At 40.3% G+C, this 25,636-nt stretch overlaps 1 protein-coding gene across 2 annotated transcripts; it reads right to left on the bottom strand.

Annotated features, from left to right (window-relative positions):
- Positions 1-479: 479 nt before the first annotated feature.
- ano6 (anoctamin 6) lies at positions 480-24,900 on the bottom strand. 2 transcript variants are annotated; one of them, XM_004548177.3, is made up of 20 exons: positions 24,623-24,900; positions 16,336-16,406; positions 15,896-16,024; positions 11,453-11,518; positions 11,084-11,371; positions 9,348-9,461; positions 9,130-9,245; positions 8,899-9,033; positions 8,705-8,807; positions 8,447-8,507; positions 8,142-8,287; positions 7,924-8,001; positions 5,639-5,867; positions 5,385-5,554; positions 5,204-5,301; positions 4,607-4,737; positions 4,264-4,469; positions 3,812-4,011; positions 2,179-2,284; positions 480-2,069 (listed from the first exon to the last, which is right to left on the bottom strand). In XM_004548177.3, exons 1-20 carry the CDS (start codon positions 24,705-24,707, stop codon positions 1,896-1,898), a joined length of 2,706 nt encoding a protein of 901 aa, XP_004548234.2. In that variant the 5' UTR covers positions 24,708-24,900; the 3' UTR covers positions 480-1,895. The 2 variants fall into 2 exon arrangements, with proteins under 2 accessions (XP_004548234.2, XP_076732367.1); XM_076876252.1 differs by lacking the exon at positions 24,623-24,900 and adding an exon at positions 17,443-17,506.
- Positions 24,901-25,636: the final 736 nt, after the last annotated feature.

Here is a 25,636-nt window from a genome sequence, read left to right on the forward strand (position 1 = left end):
AACACAATTTCCATAGCAGGTAGTGAAAAAGGGAACTTTTGTCATTTGTTTATCAGTTACTTACTTTGGTGTAATACCAATGGCCACGTGGGAGCTATTTATCAGTAGGGAAAACTGTGAAAAAGTAGTAAAAATTCTTAACATTTTCCAAAGCCGTCTAGTAGGCTGGATTGCCTTTGCAGGCCAGGTCAAGCCCCCCAGCCTTATGTTTGACATCCCTGCTGGTTTTAGAGTTTATTTGGTCAGGTGACCATTAAAATTAAGGATAATTTAGACAGTGCTGTGAGGCGTTCTAAGGTAGCTGCTTCTGCTAAGTATCACTGAGAAGTTTTTGCTGAGTCTTTGATTTTTGCCTTTCTGTTGTGATTTAAAGGTGCACCCCCTCATCTCAGTATAATGGCCGTGTTTAATTTTACTAATGTGAGCACTACACTTGTATTCATATCAGAGTTGAGGGCTAAATGAAATGTATGACGTAAGACACGAAATATGCTTTTTATAGATATATATAAAAAACAATTTAATGACCGTATAAAACAACAAGACAATAAAGATATTGATATATGATACTGTTACTGGTGATTATACTTACGTTCAGGACAAAGTGGATTAAAAGAGGTACTTTCATGACTGACACGGGATAACATAAAAAGGCCTGAACCATCATTTCAGAATAAAAAATGAAGTGCAGTGGTCATACACAAGACTTATATTCACCAAAGTTTTTTCATAGGATATATTATGTTTTCCCCACTTCAACATATTTTTTTATATACAAAACTTGTTGATTATTCTCCTTACTAGAACCCCCACCTCACAAAATAAACACATGTAAAGTTTAAAGGGGACAATCTCCTGCACATTTATGCCGTGCAACATTGTGAGCTCTTTAACAGAGGTGACAAAAGCATTATACCAACACTGCACATCTGCATTTTGCAATATTGGTGATTATTAAATGTGTGCGAAAGCTGTGCACACCCATGTGGAGGAAGGTGGACAGAGTGAGATGCTAAAGTGAGAACTGCTCTAGTCTGATATACCCAAAACAAGCAAAAAGAATAGCATAACTAAAAAAAATGCTTAAGATTAATGTATCCTTTGGTATGACTTGAAAGGTCATCTCTGTAACAGCCAAGAAAAATATGTGAAAGAGCTGAAAGAAGGGAAAAAAAACTAAACGATTCACAGTTGAAAGCACTGATTTGACGTCCTTACCTGCCTTTCCCCCCTTTTTGAATAAATCCGGTTGCAAAAGTCAATGCATAAAACATACAGCATGGCAATTAATTAAAAAAAAAAAAATCACCAATGTGCTAAATGTTACATTTTTCTTGATTTTAGTATTTGTGTTTTGGTCTTTAACGTCAAGACGGATTTGTGGTTTTTTGTAATTAAAAAAAAAAGATTACAATTCACATTTCTTGAGCCAAAAGTTCATATTCGGCATTCTGCTGCAGCCTTTTCCACCTGTGCTGTTATCTTTATATTTAAAGGGTCAGCTAAATTTATTTCACCAGAAAAACAAGACTCTTAAAGTGCGTTTTCACCACCAAACACATCAAGGCAGTCCAGGGCAAGAAAATAGTGGTTAGGGAAGACTACACATCAGTGGTTTTTCTGGTTTTTCCGTTCGCCGTCCTGCAGTTCCTCAAGGATGGTGTTTCCTGTCAGACAGTTCATGCTTTATTAACTTGGTAATCATAATATTATTGTAGGGTCTACATTACAAGATAAAGCCCCTTGAGGTGACTGTTGTTGTGATTTGGTGCTGTATAAATAAAACTGAATTGAATACAGAGAAAAAGAACACTCTTCTTGTGACACACTTAAAAGGTTCTGCTTTCGTGTCCCATCCGTTTTCATCCACCTCCAAGTCCTTCTTTTGTAAATGCTCAGCTTTCAGTTTCAGTTTCAGTTGCCTTTAAACGTTTGGACACCAGCTTCAGGTTGGTCTCGTGGAGGATCACCTGGGTCAGGTATTTTTCCCGTTTGATTTGTTCTTTAACAGCATACGGGACGTCGGGGATTATGTAGGCCAGGATGAACTTGGTAAAATAAACAATGTGCTGCGAACACACACACACACAAAAAAAAGAAGTGAACACTTCCATTGGCATGTTCTTAAATTATCCTTTTCTGACGTGATCGGTTTCTATTTATTTAGTTTCTACTCACCTCCACAACAATTATAAAAGCCATTTTGGCAGCGATCACATGCCAGTAGAACATGTTGTATTCGTACTGTCTTTGGTGCCCGGGGGGAAACCGATAATCTCGATACCTGTAAGAGAAAAGTTTTCAGTAGTTTTCTTCAAACCCGCACTGATTTGCCATACATTTGTTTCTGTATTTCTCAGCTTTAATCTTTTTTTTATGACTGCAGAATATAATTTGTCTGTGCTTGATTATATGAGTATAAGTCAGGCCACAGCTGCTCTTCACCCTTCTCCACTCTTTGGTTCGAGCTCAACAGTTTTTCAGTCGTTTCTGGAATGTTTTGAAGCTCATTTGTGTTCACACGCTACTAAAGCCCGTCTCGTCAACCTCCAGCATTACTCGGTCCATTCCTCGACTCTGATCTGGACTCTGTCTTTGCCCTGCTGAAACCAAGCCCTGCCCCCATGCCTAATACCAAAATAGCTTTGGTCTGCATTCCTCTCTTGTCCTTAGTCTGTACTCCCTCCCTCAGCTTAGTCATTCTCCTTGCATTTTTCAAGGCTACAGATAAAACTTCTTTTCAGTAAATCTTATAACTGTGATTAAATCAGGTTGTCTTGCACATACTTGCAGGGACTGTTTGCTATTTACTTGCACTTAAACAAACACATATGCGTGTACAGGTTTCTGCATGTTCATGCATATATGATCTAACTAAGGTTAAATAAAAACTCACAGTCAACTCACTTAATTGGAACCTTTTTTTCCCCAAGTTACATACATTCAAATACGCTCACTGGCCACTTCATTAAGTACATATTTTTCAACTCCTAATTAAGGTAAATATCTTATCAGCCAATAACCTGGCAGTAACTTACTGTATTTAGGCATATACACAATATCAAAACGCCCTGCTGAAGTTCAAAGTGAACATCAGGATGGAGAAGAAAGGTAATTTAAGTGGCTTTGAGTGTAATAAGGTTTTTGGTGCCCAATGGGATGATCAGAAACTGCTGATCTACTGGGATTTCCCCACACATCCATTTCTAGCTAGTTTAGAAGATGGTGTGAAGCAAATAAAATATCCAGTGAGCTGGAAGTCTCTGGGGAAAAAACACCTTTGATGTCAGAGGTGACGAGTCAGACTGCTTTAGAGTGCACAAACTCACGAGACTGGAAAAACATTTCCTGGTCTGATGAGTCTCCATTTGGAGGGTACGATTAGAACTGAGCGTAAACAACATGAAGGTATTGCTCCATCCTGCCTTTAAATCAGTTTAGGGTGCTGGTGGTGTAATGATGTGGGAAATATCTTTTTGGGACACTGAGCATCATTTAAATGTTACATCTTACCCAAATATTGTTGCTGTGGTCTTTTCTCATCATAACTAACCATGTCACAAAGCTCAAGCAATCTCAAGCCTAAAAATGACAATACATTCACTGTACTTAAATGGCCTCCACAGTTACCAGATCTAAATCCTATAATGCACCTTCATAGTGGAGTTGATCAAATCTGCTGTGTGATGTTCTTATGTCCAAATGGACTAACAAGCAAAAAGTTTAAGCCCTTGTCCTTCCAGTCCACCTCGCACTATCTAGAAAGTGTGGAAGCTAATTTTAAATGAAAATGATGATTCAGTCTTTGTACCTGCAAGTGGTTAGGTTGGGAGGCGTGTGGATATATTCATCATCAACTGGGGGAAAATCGTTGGTACTGAATACCGACAGCGAGCTGTTGATGTAGCCCTTCATGGTGTTTTCAGTATTATTGCCGTAGGGGTACACTGAGAAAGACCAGTAGTAGACCAGCCGTGGGATCATGTCCGACGTGAAAGCAATGATCATGGCCTGTTGAAACAGACAAACATCAGGGCACAAAGTTAATGCAGAAAAAGCAGAAAACTGGTTGTAAAAGTTAAAATGTGAGACTTTTCTTTTTGCACAACATTTTCTTGTATTTTTGACAAACATATAGTCATTTTGGGCTGCAGATAATAACTGTGGTACAGTTATAGTAGTTAACTAAACTGAAGGGCTGAGATTGTAATCGCCTGTAAAATGAGTTAAAAAACTAGCGTTTGGGTGTAATTATCAGCTTACATTTGTTACCACAGCCAGGATAGTGATGCCTTGAAGAATGGGCTGCCAGGCTCCTATGTGCTGTGCCTTCTCTGGCACATCACGGCGAAACTGAGTGGTGATTTTCCAAGCATCAACCCGAATTTCTATTATATTGTTGAGCAGAGCCAGGGCCGGAGCCAGAGGGAAGGAGGCCACAAACAGGGTCACAAAGCCAAATTGGATGGCTGTAAGGAACAAGAGGTTTCCCAGTGCACCAGGTATTAATAAAATAATCAATTATTCTGTATATTCAGGTTCTGTTATCAACAACAGCAGCTGCAAATATAACAGACAAAGTGCCAATAATGTATTGCCATCTCACCCATTTCAAGGTATTCATAGAACAGTCCTAGTTTTGAGCTGGGTTGAAGCTGGTAGTCCTGCTCCCAGCGAGGAATCACTTTCTCCGATGTCACATGGACGCAGTGGCGATAAATTAAATTCTTCAACCACCTTGAAAGGATGGAAGAGATGGCGTAAAGTAACAGTAAGTAAGTATCGTTGCCTATTTATCTAGTCGATTTGAACACTGTTGTAAGCGACATATCGTGTTTACTGAGCTAAATCTTTCTGTGAAGTCACGACCTTTGAAAAGACATCCCTTTGTCTAAATTGAAAGAGATGCTCATGCAATTAGCAATTTTCTGTTCATTAGAGGTTTGGCAGCTGTCCAAATGGTTGACTTTTTAGTTCAAGCTTAAAATACGCAACAGATAAAAATGTAGTTGACGTATAGACCACATCAGCTCAAATGGACTGGATTTAATTGAAAAGTTCGTAGAATTGTTGAGGAAAAAGTGGGTCCATTCACTTTTCAAGCAAATGTATGTATACAGTAAAAGGACAGCTTTTTAAAAGATGGCTAGTTAGCGTTCAACCTCATCTCAACAAAAACAGGTCCTAGATTCCGAGTCCTTACGGTATCAAGACCTCCTGGATGTTGTTCCAGATGGCTTTTCCACCCATGATGATTGCCAGCTGAGTCGTCAGCTCAATCAAACAACCACCCGGATCACACTGCAAATCAAAGACACACATTGACAGCCATGGATATCTAGCTATTTACTTGGCTATGTAAACACTTTATGGACTAATAGTACCTCCTCATTTCTGTATTTTCCCAAAAGATAAACAGGCTTTCCTGGATGGCCAACTGCTTTCCCCTTTGCAAAGGCGATGTAGAAACATGAGGAGTAATAGTTGACAAATTGAAAGAGGAACATCTTCAGAGTCAAGCTGTTCTCATAGTCCGTCTTGGTTCGTGGAAGCTCTGTTATTGTGTCGGATATGAAAAGACTGTGGATTAGGTTATTTTCCATTGAGGAAAGACAGTACAGTTGGATGTTTAACTCACCGAAGTCTGTGATCCAGATGGCGACCCGCTCATATAGAATATTGAGGATCATGATTACAACAAAGCTAATCAGTGATGCTGTGACAGAAGTGGCCATCTGAGGTGTCACATACTCCTTTATTGGCTCAGCAATTGTCAAGTTTGTATTCCTCAGTTCACGAGAAAACGTAAAGAAGACAGCCAGGCGGTATACAGTGATGGCCACAACAGATGCCAGGATCAACATTATCTAAAGGACAAAATCAGTAAAATAAATAAATAAATAAATAAATAAACAAACAAAACAAAATTATTACAAATTCTTTCTGACAGTCAAGAGATGTGGGGAAAGACAGCTGGAATAGCAGGATGCTTGAAAACATGTGGAGTCAAAGAGGAAACTGTTCCATGTACCCTAGCTACTTTTATAGATCAATACTTCCTGCTCAATATTACATTGGTTAAAATGGACATTTTATTTTAAAGCAAAATTTGTTTTTTTGTGAACTGAAACCATAATATATAAATAATAGTATATAATTATTGTAAAAAGGAAGTAGTAAGTGAAATAGTTCCGTACATATCTTGCTGCAGCAAGAGTCCTGACAGGGACTAGAAAGAGAGAGCAGATTTCTCCTGTTTTGGCTTCCCTTCATTGGCTTCCTGTTAAATCCAGAATTGAATTCAAAATCCTGCTCCTCACATACAAGGTGTTAAATAATCAGGCCCCATCTTATCTTAATGACCTTGTAGTACCATATCACCCTATTAGAGCACTTCACTCTCACACTGCAGGCTTATTTGTTGTTCCTAGAGTATTTAAAAGTAGAATGGGAGGCAGAGCCTTCAGTTTTCAGGCCCCTCTTCTGTGGAAGCAGCTTCTAGTTTGGATTCGGGAGACAGACACTATCTCTACCTTTAATATTAGGCTTAAAACTTTCCTCTTTGCTAAAGCATATAGTTGGGGCTGGACCAGGTGACCCTGAATCCTCCCTTAGTTATGCTGCAATAGACATAGGCTGCCGGGGATTCCAATGATGCATTGAGTTTTTCCTTTCCAGTCACCTTTCTCACTCACTATGTATTAACAGACCTCTCTGCATTGAATCATATCTGTTATCAATCTCTGTCTCTCTTCCACAGCATGTCTTTATCCTGTTTTCCTTCTCTCACCCCAACCGGTCGCAGCAGATGGCCCCGCCCCTCCCTGAGCCTGGTTCTGCCGGAGGTTTCTTCCTGTTAAAAGTTTTTCCTTCCCACTGTCGCCAAAGTGCTTGGTCATAGGGGGTCATATGATTGTTGGGTTTTCTCTGAATCTATTATTGTACGATCTACTGTACAATATAAAGCGTCTTGAGGCGACTGTTGTTGTGATTTGGTGCTATATAAATAAAATTGAATTGAATTGAATATCAGAACAAAATTAATTGGCTTGTAGAACAAACTTTCACTACAATAATTAATTTTTTTCTTTGTGACTTTATTAGTGTCTCACAGCACTGTGGAAGAATTTTGGCCTGCTCTTCTTTACAACATTGCTTCATTTCATTGAGATATGTGGACATTTGCTTGTTTACAGTTCTGTTCAACTCCCACCACCGCATTTCAATGAGGTCTGGGACATTGTGACACCTTGATTCTTTGGTCCTGTGGTTGCAAAACAAGCCCAAACCATCACCCATCCACCGCCATGCTTCACAGTTGGTATGGGGTGTTTGTGTTGAGATGCTGTGTTTGGTTTTCTCCAAACAATTATCTTGTGGATAATAGCCAAACAGCTCCACTGTAGTCTCATCTTTACAAAAGGGATCGTTACAGAAATCATGTGGTTTGTTCAGATACAACTTTGCAAACCTAAGCTGTGCTGCCATGTTCTTCTTAGGAAGAAGATACTTTCTCCAGGCAACCTTCCCAAACAAGCCATACTCTTTTGTCTTTTCTTTGGCTTTTACTTTTATAGTAGTGCTCTCACTTGCTAATGAGCAGTTAATAGTGCATTTGACTAGCAGCACCTGGCTATATATTTAACCTCTTAATTCCTATAGAAACAATAAGGTTGTACATAGTTTTTCAAATACTGTTTCTTTGTTTGGCTTACTTTCTGTTAAATAAATAATAATCATTTTAAGGCCTCCTAAGGATTAGACGTTTGTCTTTCCATGCTGTTATGTAAAATAATAAAATTAAAAGAAGGGTATACCTTAAAAGGAGTTTATATATTGTTCTCACTATTCCTGTTGTGTATTTCTTCTTCTTTGTATAAAAAAAAAAGTAGACACAAAAAAGACATTTAATTCATGACTCACCCAGAAAACGACTGTTGTCATTCCTATCGACACACGGACACATCGTCCACAGGCTGTGTATGGCACCTTTTCCTTCACCTAAATAGCAGACATAAATAAAATGAAATTATGAACCTCAGCAACAATATTTGAAGAGGTGAAACTCACTGATGCATTGTAAATGGAGAAAATCAAAACTCAAGCTGAGATTAGCTGGAGAAAAAGTATGTGGGATTTACCCCTGTAATGGGGTTTTTCCTCTCATAGATACATTTGGCTTCATATTCTGGGCGAGGTGGCTCTTCCTGTTCCAGGAACTCCACAGTGTCCCACTCGTACTCCAGCTCTGCCTGGTAGCGCTTCCAGAACTCTAGGAACAAAGTCACTGCACAAAGCGAAACAAACACAGGAAACAACAAGCCAGGCAGTTATAAGAGAAGGAAGCGCAATATAAATAGGGTGTTCTATTAATAATACCAAAGATGATGCAAAAGCAAAGATAATAACAGAAGATAAAATCTGGTAGAAACTGTATCAAACCTACCCCAGACTGACATGAAAACTGCAAACACTAACGTTCCAAAGTTATCAAATATGCAAAGATTCTTAAAAAAGAGAGAAAGAGATAAAATTTCAATGGCAGCTGCAGCTGTGTCACAAAGTAAAACAGCAGCCACACATTTCACTATGCAAATCTGGCAACAGTGCTACCTACTGTGAGGTGAGCGCTGTGCTGCAAAGTATACTGAGCAACATTAAAGACAGGAAAAGATGCATTCAAATACAATAAAACAGAACTCACTTTCGAAGTGTTACAGGTGCTGTTTAATGTCCAGTATTGGCACGTGTCACACTGTGGACACATGACTATTTTTCCCCCAATATCAGGGTCGCACACTTCTTTGCTGCAGCATTTCAAAGACACAAGACAGACCATTAAAGAGCATTTTTTTAAACATTTAAAATCATTAAAGAGAAATAAATTGTTTGTAGTACCTCCAGGTGCTGGTGTCCCGGGTATAGTACCCGTAGATGAAACAGCCGATCCCAACAACAGCAGCCCAAGTGAGCATTCTCGTGTAGAAACCCAACCAGGCAAAGTAGATGCCAATCTTCTCCCCGTAGTAGTTCCTGTCAATAAAAATAATTAGAGTTATTAATAATTACTACTAATTTTTCTTGAACAAACAGAGAAGACAATTTTTTATGCACAGAAAAAAGATTTACCGTATGAGGTCCAGCGGTTGGATCTTGTAGAAGCTTTTGGGATGAGCCCATTCTTCATAGAGCAGGTATCTTTCATTGGGACACTCTGGTTCTTGGGACTTGACATTGAACCGACACTGACATGACGAGCAGTGAAGCCATTAACATAACATAGTACAGCTTGGCTAAACAAGACAATACGCAGTATGCAAAATAAAGCAGAAAATATTGTGGCTTACATCGTGGATGGGATAGGCCGCTTTGTAAACTCCACTGTCCAGCAGTTTGGTGATGCCAAACTTCTTTATGTTGCCTCGTATGTCATAGGGGGCTCGGCTCAGGATGTAATACGCCTAAGAAAAGAGAAAGAGTCAAAAAGTTATCATTCTACTATTTTATAATACATTGATTTTTTTCTTCATAGACAAAACCATCTCTGTCAATCTAAAAGGAGCTCTTGACTTTTTCAAATCAAATAAAAAACTATAAGATAATTATATAATTTCTAACAACGGATATTTGTTATTTTATTTAAATGGGTGTCTCAAGTGTTCTAGGTTTGGAATCATCACTTTGGAAAAATAAACTAATGAGGAAATTGTCCAATTGCATGCAGTTCTTTCCGTACTGCAGTTGGGGAAAAAACTGGATTCGACAGAGCACCCTGCGTCTCTGACCTCTTTGCATTTAATCATTAGTTATTGTATATCTCTGGCTCTCTTCCACAGTGTGTGTCTTTTGTCTTTTTTGCCTCCTCTAACCCCCAACCAGCAGATGACTCCTCCTGCTTGAGCCTGGAGGTTTCTTCCTGTTAAAAGGGAGTTTTTCATTCCCACTGTCGTCAAGTGCTTGCTCAAAGGAGGTCATCTGATTGTTGGGGTTTCTCTGTATTATTGTAGGGTCTTTACCTTACAATATAAAGTTCCCTGAGGCAACTGCTGTTGTGATTTGGTGCAATATAAATTCAGTTTAACCAGAGCAGATCACCTTCCTCCACCTCTACTCCAACATCCTCCTCTGTCACACAAACCCTCTGCATGTCCTTCTTCTCTATGGTCTTGCTCTTTTCCTCCTGCCTCCCAGCTCCATCTTCAACTTTGAACAATGTGTCCACTATCCCTCCAAATGCAGAAACCACCTTCCTCTCTAGTTTTGTCTCCAAACTGTTCAAACTGTTGTCTATTTGACATACTCATTTCTAATCCTGACCATTCTGGTCACTCCAATGAAAATCTGAACATCTTTAACTCTGTTACCTCCAGCTCCACCCCCTGTATTTTTGGAAGTGCCATAATCTTCAAACCATACATCATATCATCTTGTAAATCTTCCTTTTCACTCTTGCTGCTGTGCTTCTATCACAAATCACCCCTGACACTCTTCTTCACTTGCCTTGTGCACTGCCTGTTGCCTTGGATGCTTGAACCCAGGTATTTAAATCCATGTACATTTAATATCTGCACTCTTTAAACTTTAACATTTCCACCCGTCTCTTTCTCAGTCGCACATGCATTCAGTCTTGGCTCTACTGATCCCATGTATCCGGTGCATACCTCCACCTCTCCAGAGTCTCTTATGCCTGTTTCCTTACATACCACTTCAAAATAAATTGTTATGACAGCAAACCATTACTAAATCATTCACCTAGGAGCATAAAAGTTTTTGTTCTTGGTCCAAACTTGTATTTTCCAGTCCTGCTAACTTTTTCTCCACTATTTTAATGTGCGATTTGTGAAAGTATACGTAATATGTTGTACATAAGACTTAAACCACAAATTCATGGAAAAAGTTAAGTTAAGTTTTAAGATGACTATTATTTCAAATCAAGTTCCTTTAAAATGAAGGCATTTTAAGGTTGTCTGTGAACCCTGACTTTAGTGATTTTAACATGAAATCCATAAATCCATTGACATATTTATGTGTAGGGAGAGTTGCAGGCAGCCTGAACTTATGGCAGCTACATGGAACAACCTACCATCCTGCTCCTCATCGATGGAGTGAAGAAGAGATCTTTGTCCTTGATACAGAAGAGATCTTGTCGATCCTTCTCAAAGGGGGCGGTGAAGAACTCGGACTCCTTACTGATCAGTTTCTCATCGGGATAGAAGTGCTTGGTGATGCAGGAGAAAAAGCGCAACGGGGAGGGGCGGGCCGGCATGTCGTTGGGCTGTATGGGAAGCTTGATATGCAGGACCTCGGCATAGGTGCACAGCACATCCCATGGCATGTGAACTTTCAAAAACATGAGTTTTTCATCTAAAACCTGCAAACAAAGAGAGAATTCAGTTAAAGTAAGAGATACGGGGACAGAAACAGTAACCTCCAGGCAAGGACATCCACTTACAGACTGTGTGGCCTCCAACTCCATGCCCATCTTCATCAGGCTGGCCTCAAAGTATTCTCGCCGTCTCTAAAGAATAAGACAATAAAAAAATAAATATCAAATGCAAATTAATCGCTGGATACAGCAGATACTTTCATGGCCCCTTTAGTTGACTGATTTATGTATTTATTATTCAAAAAGATGTACTAAAAACTCGATATAATACTGTAATACTGCATCATGTTGCTCTCCTGGTGCAGGAACTGCGCTCTGTCTTCGGTGTATTCATTTGGTGAATAATTTGGTATCGCTAAATTGTCACATTCAGCACCTCATGGACACTTTCAAGGAACTGTTAATGAAGCAAAGCTAAAAATAGCTTCAGTCTTTATTACTGCTAACTTTGTTAGCAGAAAGATTACTCATTGAGAAACAGGAAATACCACAATTGCATGCGATGTATATAGACAATCATAATAATTCCATTTAACCAACAGCATGTCAAAGAACCACACCTTCCCAGCAGTCAGAGCAGAATAAAGTTAAGCAACCTGTGTTTGACCAAAGTTATGCTCTGGAACAACAAAGTTAATCGAGTGACTTTTAGAGACTCTCCGCTTGCTGGATTTCTTATGAATATAATGTTTCCTCAGTTCTTTTTTTTTTTTTTTTTTTTTTTTTTTTTTTTTCTTTTCTTTTCTAAATGACATCAGAAACAGCAGTATGCGACATTACGTGATGGCAGAGCTTCAGTTCATCCTTTGTCATTTTTTTTTTTTTTTTTTTTTTTTAATAAATAGGACAGGGGGAATGAATGAGAGAGAGAGGGGGAGAGAAAGAAAGAAAACCAAAGGGGAGAAGAGACGGTGAGAAGGGGGGGGAAGAGAGACAAAAAAAAAAACAAAAAACTCCTGGGTCACCTGTATGGAGAAAAAAAACAAACAAACAAACAAACAAAAACAAACAGAGGAGACAGCAAACAACAAAGAGCAACATAATAATAGAGAAAACAAAGCACCATACCATCACAATAAACTAGCTAGTCATAGATATCAGTATTTACTAAGTAATAAACGATATTGTGCAGCACGCAAGATAGACAGCGCACAGTGTGCTTTGAGGCAGCAGCCAAGAAAGCTTTAGTCCGCGTCTGTGAATACCCATGTGTGCATACCTGTGTGGATCAGCATGCTTGCATTCCAAAGGTTTCTCCATGTAATGATCTGCTAGGGAGTGTGGGGGGGCCACAGCCCCGTCCTCCAGGGTGTGAAGCGGGTATGGAGGAGATCAAAACTCCAGACATCCAGAGGCCCCCAGAACACAAGAGACCATGGAAGACCAACAGAGGGGCAGCCGCGCCACTGTCCCAGTAAGAGCTGAGGAGAGTCCCAGATGAGGGCTCGCCCAGCAGCCGCGGAGCAGAAGTCAGGGGGAGTTGCAGTGACGCGCCCGTGAGCTCCGCCGGCCCCCAGCTGCGCCTGAGTGACCGAGCCCTAGGCCGAGAGGCCGGGGGCACCCCACCTCCAAAGGGGCCCGAGCGAGCCCCAGGCCCCAGGCCCCGACAAGCGGCCGCCAAGGAGTGAGCCGGTGTGTACCCGGACGCCCACCCCCAGACACAAAGAACCACCAGCACACCGACACCTGAGGGAGTCCGCCACCGGCAGGGGAAGTGGTGGTGGGTGGAGATAGGCCTCCAAACCTTGGAGGGCCTGAGGTGTCCCCAGAGAGGTGGCGTCTGATACCCAACCTGACATATAGACACAGACATACAGGCACACACAGACACAAACATCCATTCCCACCCTCATGCTCTCATATGCACTCACTCCACACTCAACCAACGTGGAGACAGACATAAAGAGACGCTGTACACACGATCACACTCCCCAAGCGTACTCTACAAACCGGGTCTAGGTACCCTTGCCCCTGGAGGGGGGAATTGCACCCAGACCCAGGTGGTGTTACCCTTTTCCCTGCGGTGGGGAGAGGCAGACCACCCCGACTCCGCAGCAGCAGGGAGGCCCCACACCCCAGACCGCAGTCGGACGGCCAACTCCTCCTACTAGCCCTCCCGCTCCAGCAGGCCGCAGAGAATGGGGGTGGGAGAAGACTCCAAACCTCCCTCCACCCGCTCATTGTAGTGTTGATGCATATGTGTTCTAAGGTGCAATTAAAACCCAGGAGGGCATGGAGCTACCTGCCAAGGAGCAGCAGGTAAGCGCATAGTCCCTCCTGCTAACCCTCAATGACTAAGTGTATTTAAAATTGAGAGGTGGGCAACGACGTCAGGGGTGAGGTATACACCCTGATGGTGATTTGTTCTAACAGACTTAGGAAATTTCATTTCCTGTCATGTGCTAAACAAGGGATCAAAATAGGGAAGATATCAAGATATGCTACAGATTCCAAACAGGAAAGCTCCCAGTAAGCTGCTACAGAGCTAAAGGGATGACTAGACAAATGTTAAAGGGAGACAATAAATGCAAGGAGTAATGTAGCAAGTGGAAACAAGGGAAGTAGAACTAAACATAAAGTGCAAGTGGCAAGACTATCAAAAGGAAAGAGGAAGCAACTAAACACAGAGACAATGACCCTGACATCTGAACCTGACACAGAAAGGAAAGGCTAAAAAAAACCCTCGAGACCAAACCAAACAACCTAAAGCAGAATAGTAACTGAAATCAGCATTAACGGAAACACAGAACTCAAGATATTCAGGAACGAGTCAATCAAGAATGAACAGTCAAACTAAGAAACAAACGTAACATTAACGAATAGAGAGGAAATCTCTAGTCCGCAAACTGAGTCCAAAGCCCAGGACTGTGATACTTCCAGTAACTTTATAGGCAAATCTTTTCCAAGGAACTCAGTAAAACTGGCTGATCGGCTTTTACGGACTTGGAGCTGGGTTGCAGCTGTCTACACCCACTGCCTGTATTTATTCACAGCTCTCATCTCAATCAAGTGGAAAACATGTGGCACTTCTTTTCTAACAACAACATATTCATTTCCAAGCATTATATTATATACAAACCTGACTGTAAACCTGTTGTGAAAGAGGACAAACAAGCCTGGATATGCCAGTTCATCCTTCAGTCTAATACTAATAACAGAAACCAGACCAGGAAGAGTTGGTCTTCTTTCTTTCTATTTTTCCTTCTCTTCAGTTACAAACCAACTGACTTTGTTTTGTGGCGGTTTAACATTTTTGCACCACAAAATCTAAAAACATAAATTAAAAATTACTCATGGCCAAACAGATCTGTTCTGATGATGAACTTTGAGCATCTAATTGAAAAAATGATGCTCTTCATTAGCTCTCTCAAGGAATATAGCCAGGAGCACCTCACAGTCAGAATCTAATGCTTCATATCCTGGATAAATAATATTTACAGACAGAGGGGAATAATGTGAAGCCACAGACTGACAGACTAATCCAAGTGCAAACAAAAACTCCATTTACAAATAAGAAACAGACTCTGCCATTTGTATGAGTAATAAATCAAACACTGAGAAAATTTTGGCTATATACATTCGCCTGCATGCACTCTGTGTATACGTTATGATGTTAGATTATTCTATTAGAAGAATGTTGTTATATAACTCATTAGGACACATAAAATGCAGTCAGATCTTAAAGTCAAAACGAAGGCATTCAGATAAAACCCATTGGGAATCGAACCAGAGAGTCACTGGTGAAAAGAATAGACGCTCAGAGATCAAATGTCAATACTAACACTCTAAATCTAACATCATAACTACTCTCCATGGATTCTGAATGCTGGCATAGCAGGCTGTTTGCAGTCCCCGAGCCTTTAACACCACTGATCACACCGGTCTTATATGACAGGTTGTTGAACTAGGTTGGCATCACTTTTCTTAAATGGTTTTCATTATATTCTGATAGCTAAAAATCATTAATAGCTAAATATTCTCACTAGAAGCGCTTTGGTCCAACTCTCCAACTATCTGCTACTCTCCTGGCCATCTACTTAAGAGCTTTAAAGGCATCTCATATGTTACTATGTTGACGATGACAACCTTAACATTACCATTAACAGTTGGATATCTTTAAATGTCCTCCATTGCAATTCTTTTTCACCCGGACAGCTTCTTGAAGGTCAGTAATCACACTGACATAACAGCTAGGCTTGCCCGCACTCACACGTCACCTCGATTCTTGCTTCCCTTCACCAGCTTCCAGTGAAATTTAAAATTGATTTTATCATTTTACTAATGAGATATAAAGACCCGTATATCCAGGCTCCCACATACATACCAGAAACCACCGTGTTTTACAAAGAACTATGCAAATTAAGCTTTTTATTACTATAATGTCATCTCTCTGCTATGCACTATTTACTCCACTTCGCACCGTTTGCAGTACACCCAGTACCTTTGGATTTAATGGCATGGTGCGTTTTACTAAAATGCTCAATAAGGTTAAAAGAAAAACAAGCTTACCTTGCGTCTCTGGAACACATGCCTCTTCTCATATTCCTTTTTGTCCTCATCTTCATACGCCAGGACAAAGTCAATCCTCCTAACACCATCATTGAAGAACAGGGAGTCTGGTTTGTCATTAAACCCTACCTGAGGGGAAAAACAAGGCTCACTGGGTAAATCTACAGGATGAAACTCATACTCCTCTTCCTCCATAACGTCATACTTGTTGAACATAATCACAAGTAAATGTCCAGCTTGGAGACAGTCGCAGCAGAAACAATGTTAACGCTGACCTGGACCTGCCTATTCAACGTGTAACGTAAGGTCAACAAACACTGTAACGCCCTGCTCTCCTCTCCCTCCCCCTCTCTCACCGCACAGTCCGACCCACTAAGTTTCAGTAAAGCTCATAATATTATGTTAGGGGTTTAATGTTACTTCATTGTCTGTTGACTCACCTCTTGTGCTTTAATTACGTTTCCTCCTTCTTTGATAGAGTGATAAGTTGGTAAAAACTCCTCTGGGTATACTGCAAAAAAAAAAAAGAAAGAAAGAAGAAGAAGATTGCATATATAAATAGGAATGCAAATGCAACAATGAACAAAGAACAGACATGCAGTTTTGGACAGAGGTTTGCATAAACTTATCATGGGCATGAATATCAGGGAATTTGGGGCTTTTAATGATTTCTTTGGCTTGTTCTTTCTCCAGAGTGGAATGATGATACAACATTCATCTTTAAAAACAAGAGTGTGGTGCACAAGTTTGAGTTTCTTTTGGATTTTCTCACAGAGTAAAAATTATATATACAGACTCAAATATTCAGATACTCAAATTAGAGCAGGGCAATATGGCCAAAAATATTTATCACGATATACATTTGAAAATTTGCGATAACGATATAACTGACAATATAATTGACACTAGACAAAATACTTTACAACTCCACAACTTTATTAGTGGAAAAAAAACCCATCAATGTATTTTCACTTAAACAAGCAGCTGTTTTTTATGTGCATTAAAGTTATATAAAAATGTAACAGTGCAAATTCCTTGCTGTCAGTTTAACCAAAATGCATTTCCAGTGGAAATTGGCCGACATATCCTCAGCATAACCATGTATAAGATCCACAAAACTTAGAAAGAGGTTATACACACACAATATGGTAATATTATGTTGAAGCACAGTACGTATCACTCCGAGAGGCTCCTGCCTACGATAGCCGTAATGCTCCGACAATCCATCAAGCGGTGCGGCTTCGTAGCTTAGCAAAGTCGTACTAAAACGTCTGACAGATTTTCGAGCGCTGTGTACCACATAAAATCGTTTCGAGGTCAGTAAACACAACCAGAATTCATACATAAGGCACACGGGATTATAAGGGGCACTGTCGATTTTAAGAAAAAATCAAAGGATGTATTTTAAGTGTGTCGTATTTTCCAAAAAACACGGTAATAACGACGGCCCGCTAGCATGTGCTACCAAAAATAGTGCTTTGTTGTGTATCTGATGGACGAAAGATAAACCAGTTCCACACCACTAAAGTTGCAGCATTTTTACAAACCAGTTCTGGTTCATCCGTTTCATTCAGTGATCCGCTTTCACTCTTCTCATTTCCCGTCGCCGGCACGCTTTTTCCTCCATGTGCATATGAAAACAAAGGCACTGCGCATGCGTGTTTTACCCATATTCTATCGCGATATTTCATTTTCTTATCATTGCCCAACATTATACCAGTATTACCGTGAATGGTATGATATGGCCCAGCCCTAACTCAAATATATAAATGCGCTTCAATCTTTTAATAACTTGGCAGAGGTTATGTGATTGTGATTGACTAGAACTGGTAAATGGACTGGTTGGGTGAATGAGGATTCACCATTCATATAAGCACTTTTAACAGTGGTTAATTGCTTTCTGTTTAACATTCACACTCCGATGGGTGCATCATTGAGCAACTTGGGGTTAGTATCTTGCCCAAGGATATTTTGCACATAGACTGAAGCGCCAACCGATTAGTGGATGACCTCCTCTACCTCCTGAGCTACAGCCACCCCAAAATGGTAGTTTCTCTTTGCTAGCACAGAAATAATTTGTTTTTGTCAGCAATCTTGGACCAATACTTAAAACAAAATTGAAGGAACTCTGAAAATCTAAGTGTCAGTCCTGGGTCAGTGACCCAGTGTTTTGAATTTAGTTTTTTCATTTTTGTTTTCATCGTGGTTCATGACTATTAGGGGTTTGGTTTCTGTTTTGTATTTCTAGATCTTTAGTTCTCCTGGCTTTGTGATTTCTAGTTCTTCGGTTTAATTCTGCCCTCATGTTTATTCTCTTGTTCCCCTGTCGGTCGTGTCTCATGTCATTCCTGTCCCTGTACTCCGTGTTCCCTCTGTTCAGTATCAAGTCTGTGTCTCTCTGTGCCTGTCCTGGTCCCACGTCTCCTGTCTGGTCATCTCTGTCCTTATGTTCCCTCTGTACCGTATCAGTATTATCGTAGTGTTAAGCTTGTGTCTCTGAGTCCGTGTCTGTGCGTACATGGTGTATTTCCTGTTTTATTTTGATAGTCTGTCTCCTATGCCAGGGTATCTAGTTTTGCGTTCCCTCGTCTCATTATGTCTGATTTGTCCCAGCTGTGTTTCTTCCTGTTTCCAAATCCTCACTTCCTGCTGTGTTTTCAACCCTCATTTTCCTGTAAATTTCCTCACTCTTAGTTCTGGTTTGTTTCCTCAGGTTTTCTAGTTTTAGGTTTCAGTGCCCAGTTTAGTGTCTAGTCCCGTATTGGTGATTTGAGTTTGTTTGGTGATGTTATTTCTATGAAGAATTTTCCCAGCAATAAACCTGCACTCTGAGTTTAACTCGCTAGTCTTGACACTAAGGAGGAAAACTGTCATTGTCACTAACTGTCACAACTTTGGAAAGACATTTCTAATTAATTGCAGATTCCAAGATCGTGCAAATGCTCCCTTCATTTCCCCAGATTTGAAGGATAGGTCGGGTGTATACTTCGTGGCCCAACCTATCCCAGAATTCATAGCGCAGCCCTGCTCAGTTTCCAACAATGGCGGAAGCTAGTTAGTTTTAATATTACTCTTATTATTCTTTCTGGGTCACAAAATAAACGTTTAACATATTTTCAGGCGAGAATGTAGCTGTGTGAACTTCAAATATTTGCTCAGTTTATCAAGACACCGCATATTTTCAAAAGCGCTCCGATGTTTTCGGAGGCGTTTGTTACTCACCAGCTTGATAGCTAGCCGGGGCTTAAGGCTCACTAGAGCCGGTGAGAACACCGGACTCCCGGTGTTGTGCCAAAAAGTGATTTCCAATGTTTCCGTGTGTTTTTTATGTGTAATATTGTTATGTATGTTGCTAAATAAACTTCGGTGAACAGGTATTACAAAGGGGTTATATATAAAATTAAAAATTACCTGTTTCTCAAGTATCTTTGTAACTGTGTTATTGTACTTACATTATAATCAACCACCTTCCTTTTGTCCACTTAAAATATCTTAACAAAACAATTTTTGCATTTGTTGCAATTTCAACTGTCCTCTTGGCCAGATTACTCTTAAAAGAGACATTTTTAAAGTAAACAAGAATTTTTTTTTTAACTGCATAAATAAAGGATACATAAAAGTCACTGCCAAAAACTGATTGCAGCTTCTACCTTGTTACAGGAATGGTAAATGGCCTGTATTTGTATAGTGCTTTACTTAGTCCCTAAGGACCCCAAAGCGCTTTACACTACATTCAGTCATTCACCCATTCACACACTGGTGATGGCAAGCTACATTGTAGCCACAGCCGCCCTGGGGCGCACTGACAGAGGCGAGGCTGCCGGACACTGGCGCCACCGGGCCCTCTGACCAGCACCAGTAGGCAACTGGTGAAGTGTCTTGCCCAAGGACACAACGACTGAGACTGTCGGAGCCGGGGCTCGAACCGGCAACCTTCCGATTACAAGACGAACTGCCAACTCTTGAGCCACCAAATGTTGTTTGTTGCTCAAGGTGACTTGATATAATTCATGAGGGATATATTTGAAATATGTTTCACCAACAAGTTTTTGGCAAATACCGGAAATCAGTTTTTGGCACAACATCAGCAAATCGCTTTCAAACCCACGGCCGTCTTTCGCTACTCAGGTTAAACATATATAAGTCAGTTACATAACTTAATGTTATTGTTTGGCTTTTTTCAGTATATTATTTGTTCAAAGCAGACAACTGATTATCAGAAGTGTGAGATGCTCGAGAATATACTCCGGTGTCCTGTTATATTTTAGATAGCAAGGAGCAGACGGCTGAGTTTATTAAACTCATTAAAATGTAATAAACTATCATCTTGTCTTTATTTTTAGTTAGCACATACCTTAAACACTTAAAGCTGTAAGCTAATGATAGTTATATAAGAGCAGATGCATGCTAGTGCAATAAGCTGTACGTTGTACGTCCAGTGGATGCATGATCTGATTAGTCGACTAATCGCAAAAATAATTGGTGACAAGTCGACTATGAAAATAATCGTTTGTGGCAGCCCTAGTTAGGATTTTCAGGAGAACATACAAACCAAGGCTAAACACTGCTTTGAACTGGAAACTGCTGGAACACCACAGTAGAGTCTGTTTTGCATTGCCGTTGACTGAGAGGAGGTGCAAGGTCAACTGAAATTTGCACCTGCCCACATAAACCAGATTACGCCTGGCGAAAGGTTTTATGGTCTGAAGGGGAAAAGTTGTATAGCCATGACAGCAATGACAAGAGGTGTGCTTGGAAGAGTAAAGGTGAGGCTGTCAAACCCAAGAACACTGAACACGCTCTGGGGGCTGTTATGCTGCCAGCGGTACTGGTGCATTACAAAAAGTGGATGGAACAATGAAAAAGGAGGACTAGCCCCAAATTCTTTAACTTTACCTCAAATCTGTGGCTGAATTATTGAAACAATTGGGTGTTATATGTGTGTAATTTTCACCATGTGTAACCAGTTCTTGTTTATTTTAAAGCCATTAAATATGCATGCTGTAAAATCATTCCAGCCAGATAATTCACTGAAAGCCTGAAATTATCCATGTCCAGCCAAACATCCAAATGTCCATGATTAAGTGGATGCAGACTAAGTACTGCAGAAGATGCATTACTAGCAGATTATATAGATTTTATATTCTAGCTTTTTTTCCAGAAAAGATTTGTACAGAGAATGTATGGACTTCTGTTGCATTTATAGCACAGAATTTATGCTGCTACTATTTCTCTTTTAGTCTTTTAGTTGCAGTTTGACCTGCATCTCATGTTTGTCCTAATACATATCTTTGTCAGCCACAACAGAGAGGATGAGTGTGTCTGTACGCCTGCTGGGGCATGCACATAAAAACAGACACGGGTGTTCATATGTCTGTGAGGAGATTTTGATTTAATTGGAGTTCCACAAGATAAAATCATGGGAGGGCGCAGCTGTGAAGGCAATAACAGATATGGACTGAAAGCACGGTTACAACGCTGTTCTTTTACAGCGTTGTCATATGGTCATAAACCTGTTATGAAAGGGCTGATGCTCATATACAACTTTAGCAGAATAGCGCTTTATGATTTACAGTTCAGAATGGTCCTCATATATCTCTATATCCGAACTCTCTGTCACTCCAGTGTCTGAAACAGGCCATTTTGGGTCTCGTCCCTTTAAGTTATCTTTGACCAACAGGTGGGTGGGGACAGCCATGACTAAGTGAGGGGATTCCCCTTAAAGTAGAATTAAACAAACATAAAAAACAGAATAAAAGTGTGTGCCCTAAGCTTTTGACTCATAAGGACTGGATGCACATTATCTGACCTTATTTTGTGAGACTTTTGGCCATGTTTAATGTAACTATCTCTCATACTACAGCAAAAATGTGCCAGAGAATAAGGAAAAGCATGTGTGCCCTTTAAACTAAATGTGTCTAAAATATCAGTTTAGCCCATAAACTACAGTAGGTAAATTATGCTCTCTAATAGGTGTACATATATGTTTATGCATATACTACTGATTATAACAGTTCTGTATAGTTAAGTACAGTACAGTAACTTATAGTTACACTGAGTTAAGGTCCTACAGTACAAATGGTTTAGTCACCTAAGGTAAACAAAGCAAAAGGTAAGATCCCATATATTATATTAAGAAGGTATCTACTTATAGGAGCTTATTGTTGATGGAAATATGCATCAGTAGGCTGAAAGAGCAGTTATTCTTGAACGTTTTTTCTGGCATTCCCCACTTTAGAGCCCAGAAACAGCTCACATACTCCACCCAACCACTTTTTCAGATGCTGTAGAAAACAACTGAAGTTCATTTTCAATTAAATCAGTGAACTCTTGTTTGTTTTGCCTACAAAATGACTCAACTGGAGCTTCATTCCCTATTCCATTCCAGCTTTTTATTCCCCACCAGTCTACAGCATTCTTAAGGACTACTGACCCGCTTTTCTTTAACCTTTGTTTTCCACTGAGTTATAGCTAATGCTCTAGCTCTGCAGTGCTCACTGAAGCACCACAGACTGCTTTTCACTTCCTTTAACATCACACTCTCTCGCTGATTTATTGCTTGCACAAAACGTCCTACTCACCACAATTGTTCTATGAATCCCCTGATACAAAATAGAAATTCCGCTGCTCAACATACATACTTTCCCACCACAGACTACGTCAAAACAAGAAAATACATAATAAAAATAACACTGCAGCCTCTCCCATTTGCCTCATAAATCTTTTGTCCCTTATTTCAAAAAAACAGATGACCTAAAAATCGAATATGGGAAGTCTTGCAGTGTTTCCATATAAAGTGGAAAAGAAAACTAACTGGAGACAGATGTTGTTTTCATAACACAGGCCATAGTAACATGCTTAGGGAGCGTGAGGAAGAAACACTGCTCTTAAAATCAACAATTTCTCCTTTGAAAGTCTTCAAGCAGGCTCACGGTCTGACTTCTATACTGCAGTCATCCCACAAAGTGCAGTGACATAACATACAGCCCGGGTTTTAAGCAGTTCAGACAGACACACATTCATCTGAAATCGTCAGTCTCCGAACACAAACGCTGTTACAGAACCTCTGCAACCATAACTGATTCAGAAAGTGTGAGTCATTTGAAAAGCATGCAACTGAAATCTTTTATTTTGTCAGAAACCACTAACCCAGTCGCAGGCTACTTCCTTCCTTAGAGTACATCCGACACATCAATGTACAAAAAAGAAAAAAGAAAAAAAAGGCACATGTAACAATGAGAGGAAAATGGATTATTCCTTAAAAGAAAAAAAAACAGCTTTTGAAGCATTGTGGTGCCTAGGTATGTGACCTTAAGGCGTACATAATAATAATTTTGAATGGTAAAAATGGTAAATGGCCTGTATTTGTATAGCGCTTTACTAGTCCCTAAGGACCCCAAAGCGCTTCACACATCCAGTCACCCACCCATTCACACACTGGTGATGGCAAGCTACATTGTAGCCACAGCCACCCTGGGGCGCACTGACAGAGGCGAGGCCGAAGATGGTTTAAAAAAAAAGGTATCTTACGAAACGGCAGGAGTTGCTTTTCTGCTCGATCTCAGGGGACGTTTCACAACAGATAAGAATCGAGCACCAGCTCTATTGCAAGTCAGGACACAAATATGGCTGTATATTTTCATGAAAACCAATAAATAATTATTGGTTTTCATGAAAAGTGCTTAAACCTGATTTTCTCATCTTCGTTCGTAAAATGGGTACATCCGGTGCACCTTCAGCAACTGTGCCTGTATTGAGATCAAGCATCATGCTTACTCAAGCATAAAAAAGAAAGCTGGGTAAGAAGCCAAAGTGACTGACACCACCTCAACCACAGCCAGTGTGACCATTTTACATTTGACGTTCATTAAGACTACTTTGTTGGTGAATGCACTGACCACCACAGTCCTGTAAAATGATTGTAATGAAACGAACCCTCCATTAGACTAGAGTGCCTTTACAGTGAGATGCTCTTCATGATCTATTTTATGATCTTATCTTATGATCTATTATCTAAGACATCAGTGAACAAAGGGAGAGAGAAAAAACATTTCATCGATAGGCCTGCGTCACTTTAGATGAGACAGGTATGATATAGATTTCATAGAAACACTGCAGCAGAATCTACTCTGGGTACAGAGATGAAGACGAGCCCAGGACACATTCTGTTCAGCAGCGGAGTTATGGTTTCGGTTTGCAGATTCAGGAATGTGAAAAAACCCGAACAACAAAAGCTCGCTGAGAGGTGTTTCTGTGTGGTAGCAAGGTAGATCTAGGAATACCGAGAAACTATAGTCATTTGTAATCTTGGGTTCTTGGAGATGTCCGAAGCTGTATTGTGCACCACACCTCCACTGGTGCTCAATTGTCTCTCTGCACATGCCCATTCCTGATCAATCTGTAACACTGCACACCGTCATCTATCCTTGAGCAACACTGTATTTGCGCCATACTGGGACTACATATTATAGAGTAAAAAGTAAATATCTTAACTATACCGGAGTGCAGAATACATAAGAGAAAGGGGACTTTGTTTAAAGGAGTTACAATAGTAATAATTTCTCCACTACAGAGTAGCAAAAGATGAGTTCCCGGAGATAACGTGGCCTAAGAATATCGACAGCTGTCTCGATAAGGACCCACAGCATCACGAGGATAAAACCCAGACCGAGTCCGCGCTCCGGAATAGCATGCAGACAACTGTTGCAAAAGACCATGTTCTCTCACCAACTTCCTCTTCTATCATGCCCAGCTCTATATCCCCCAGATCCTCCATGTCGGACTCCATCTCGAGGATGTCGTGGTCGCTCATAGTCCTGCCGACAGCTCCAGTGTCATCACTTCCCAAACAAAAAGTTAAAAACAAAACAAAACAACCAACAAGCGTGCCGATTCTCACTTTGATTTCAAGGCACAGCCTCCGCGCATTCTTGCTTCAGTTCACAGCGTTGGTTCAGTGCGCGTAAAGTTTTCATGCAGTGACTTGTACGAGTGTGAAACGGGTGGGGCTGGAGGGGGGCGGGGGAGGAGGAGGAGGAGGAGAGTGTTCAAATAAAAGTTGGTTATCTGACGCTGTGTAGCTTTCTTCTGGTTTGTACCCATCAACATTTTCATAATTAATAATTCTGCGCATGGACCTCAGCTCTCCAGGCCTTGACCAGATACTTGTTGATATAATTCACATTCAATTTAAGAGAAAATCTTCTATCAGTTACACAACTTTCTATAAAAAAAAGTCTCCAGTGTTGTTTTCCCCTCTAATGAAACTTTTTATTAGCAACTACAGTAAACAATGTCAGCAACTAATACAGGGACAGGGGAGTAAATATGTAATGTAATCTTTTATCATAATGCTCTGTTTCTTTTTTAAATGCTATAAACTGTTTGGAGTGACTGCATTTGGGTTTGCGGATATGATACAGCGCTGCGAAGAAGTAATTCCAGAGAATCTCAACGTGATTTAAGTCCAGATTTTGATCAGATCACTTCAAAACACTTTATTTAACCTATTTATTTAACCTATTTAACCTACATAACCCAGGTGTCTTCTGGCAAATGTGGGACAAGCCTCTGTGGTTTTATTCTTGGAACTCTTCCATGGATGCCATTCCTTCCCAGCCTCTTTCTAATTGTTGAATCATGAACTCTGACCTTAACTGAGGCGAGTGAGGCCTGCAGTTCTCTTGATGACGATTTTTGTTTTCCTTTTTTTTGTCTTTAAGCCAGTTTGCCAAAAAAAAA

This window comes from Maylandia zebra, linkage group LG17, assembly GCF_041146795.1.
Source record: "Maylandia zebra isolate NMK-2024a linkage group LG17, Mzebra_GT3a, whole genome shotgun sequence".
NCBI classification, from domain to species: domain Eukaryota; kingdom Metazoa; phylum Chordata; class Actinopteri; order Cichliformes; family Cichlidae; genus Maylandia; species Maylandia zebra.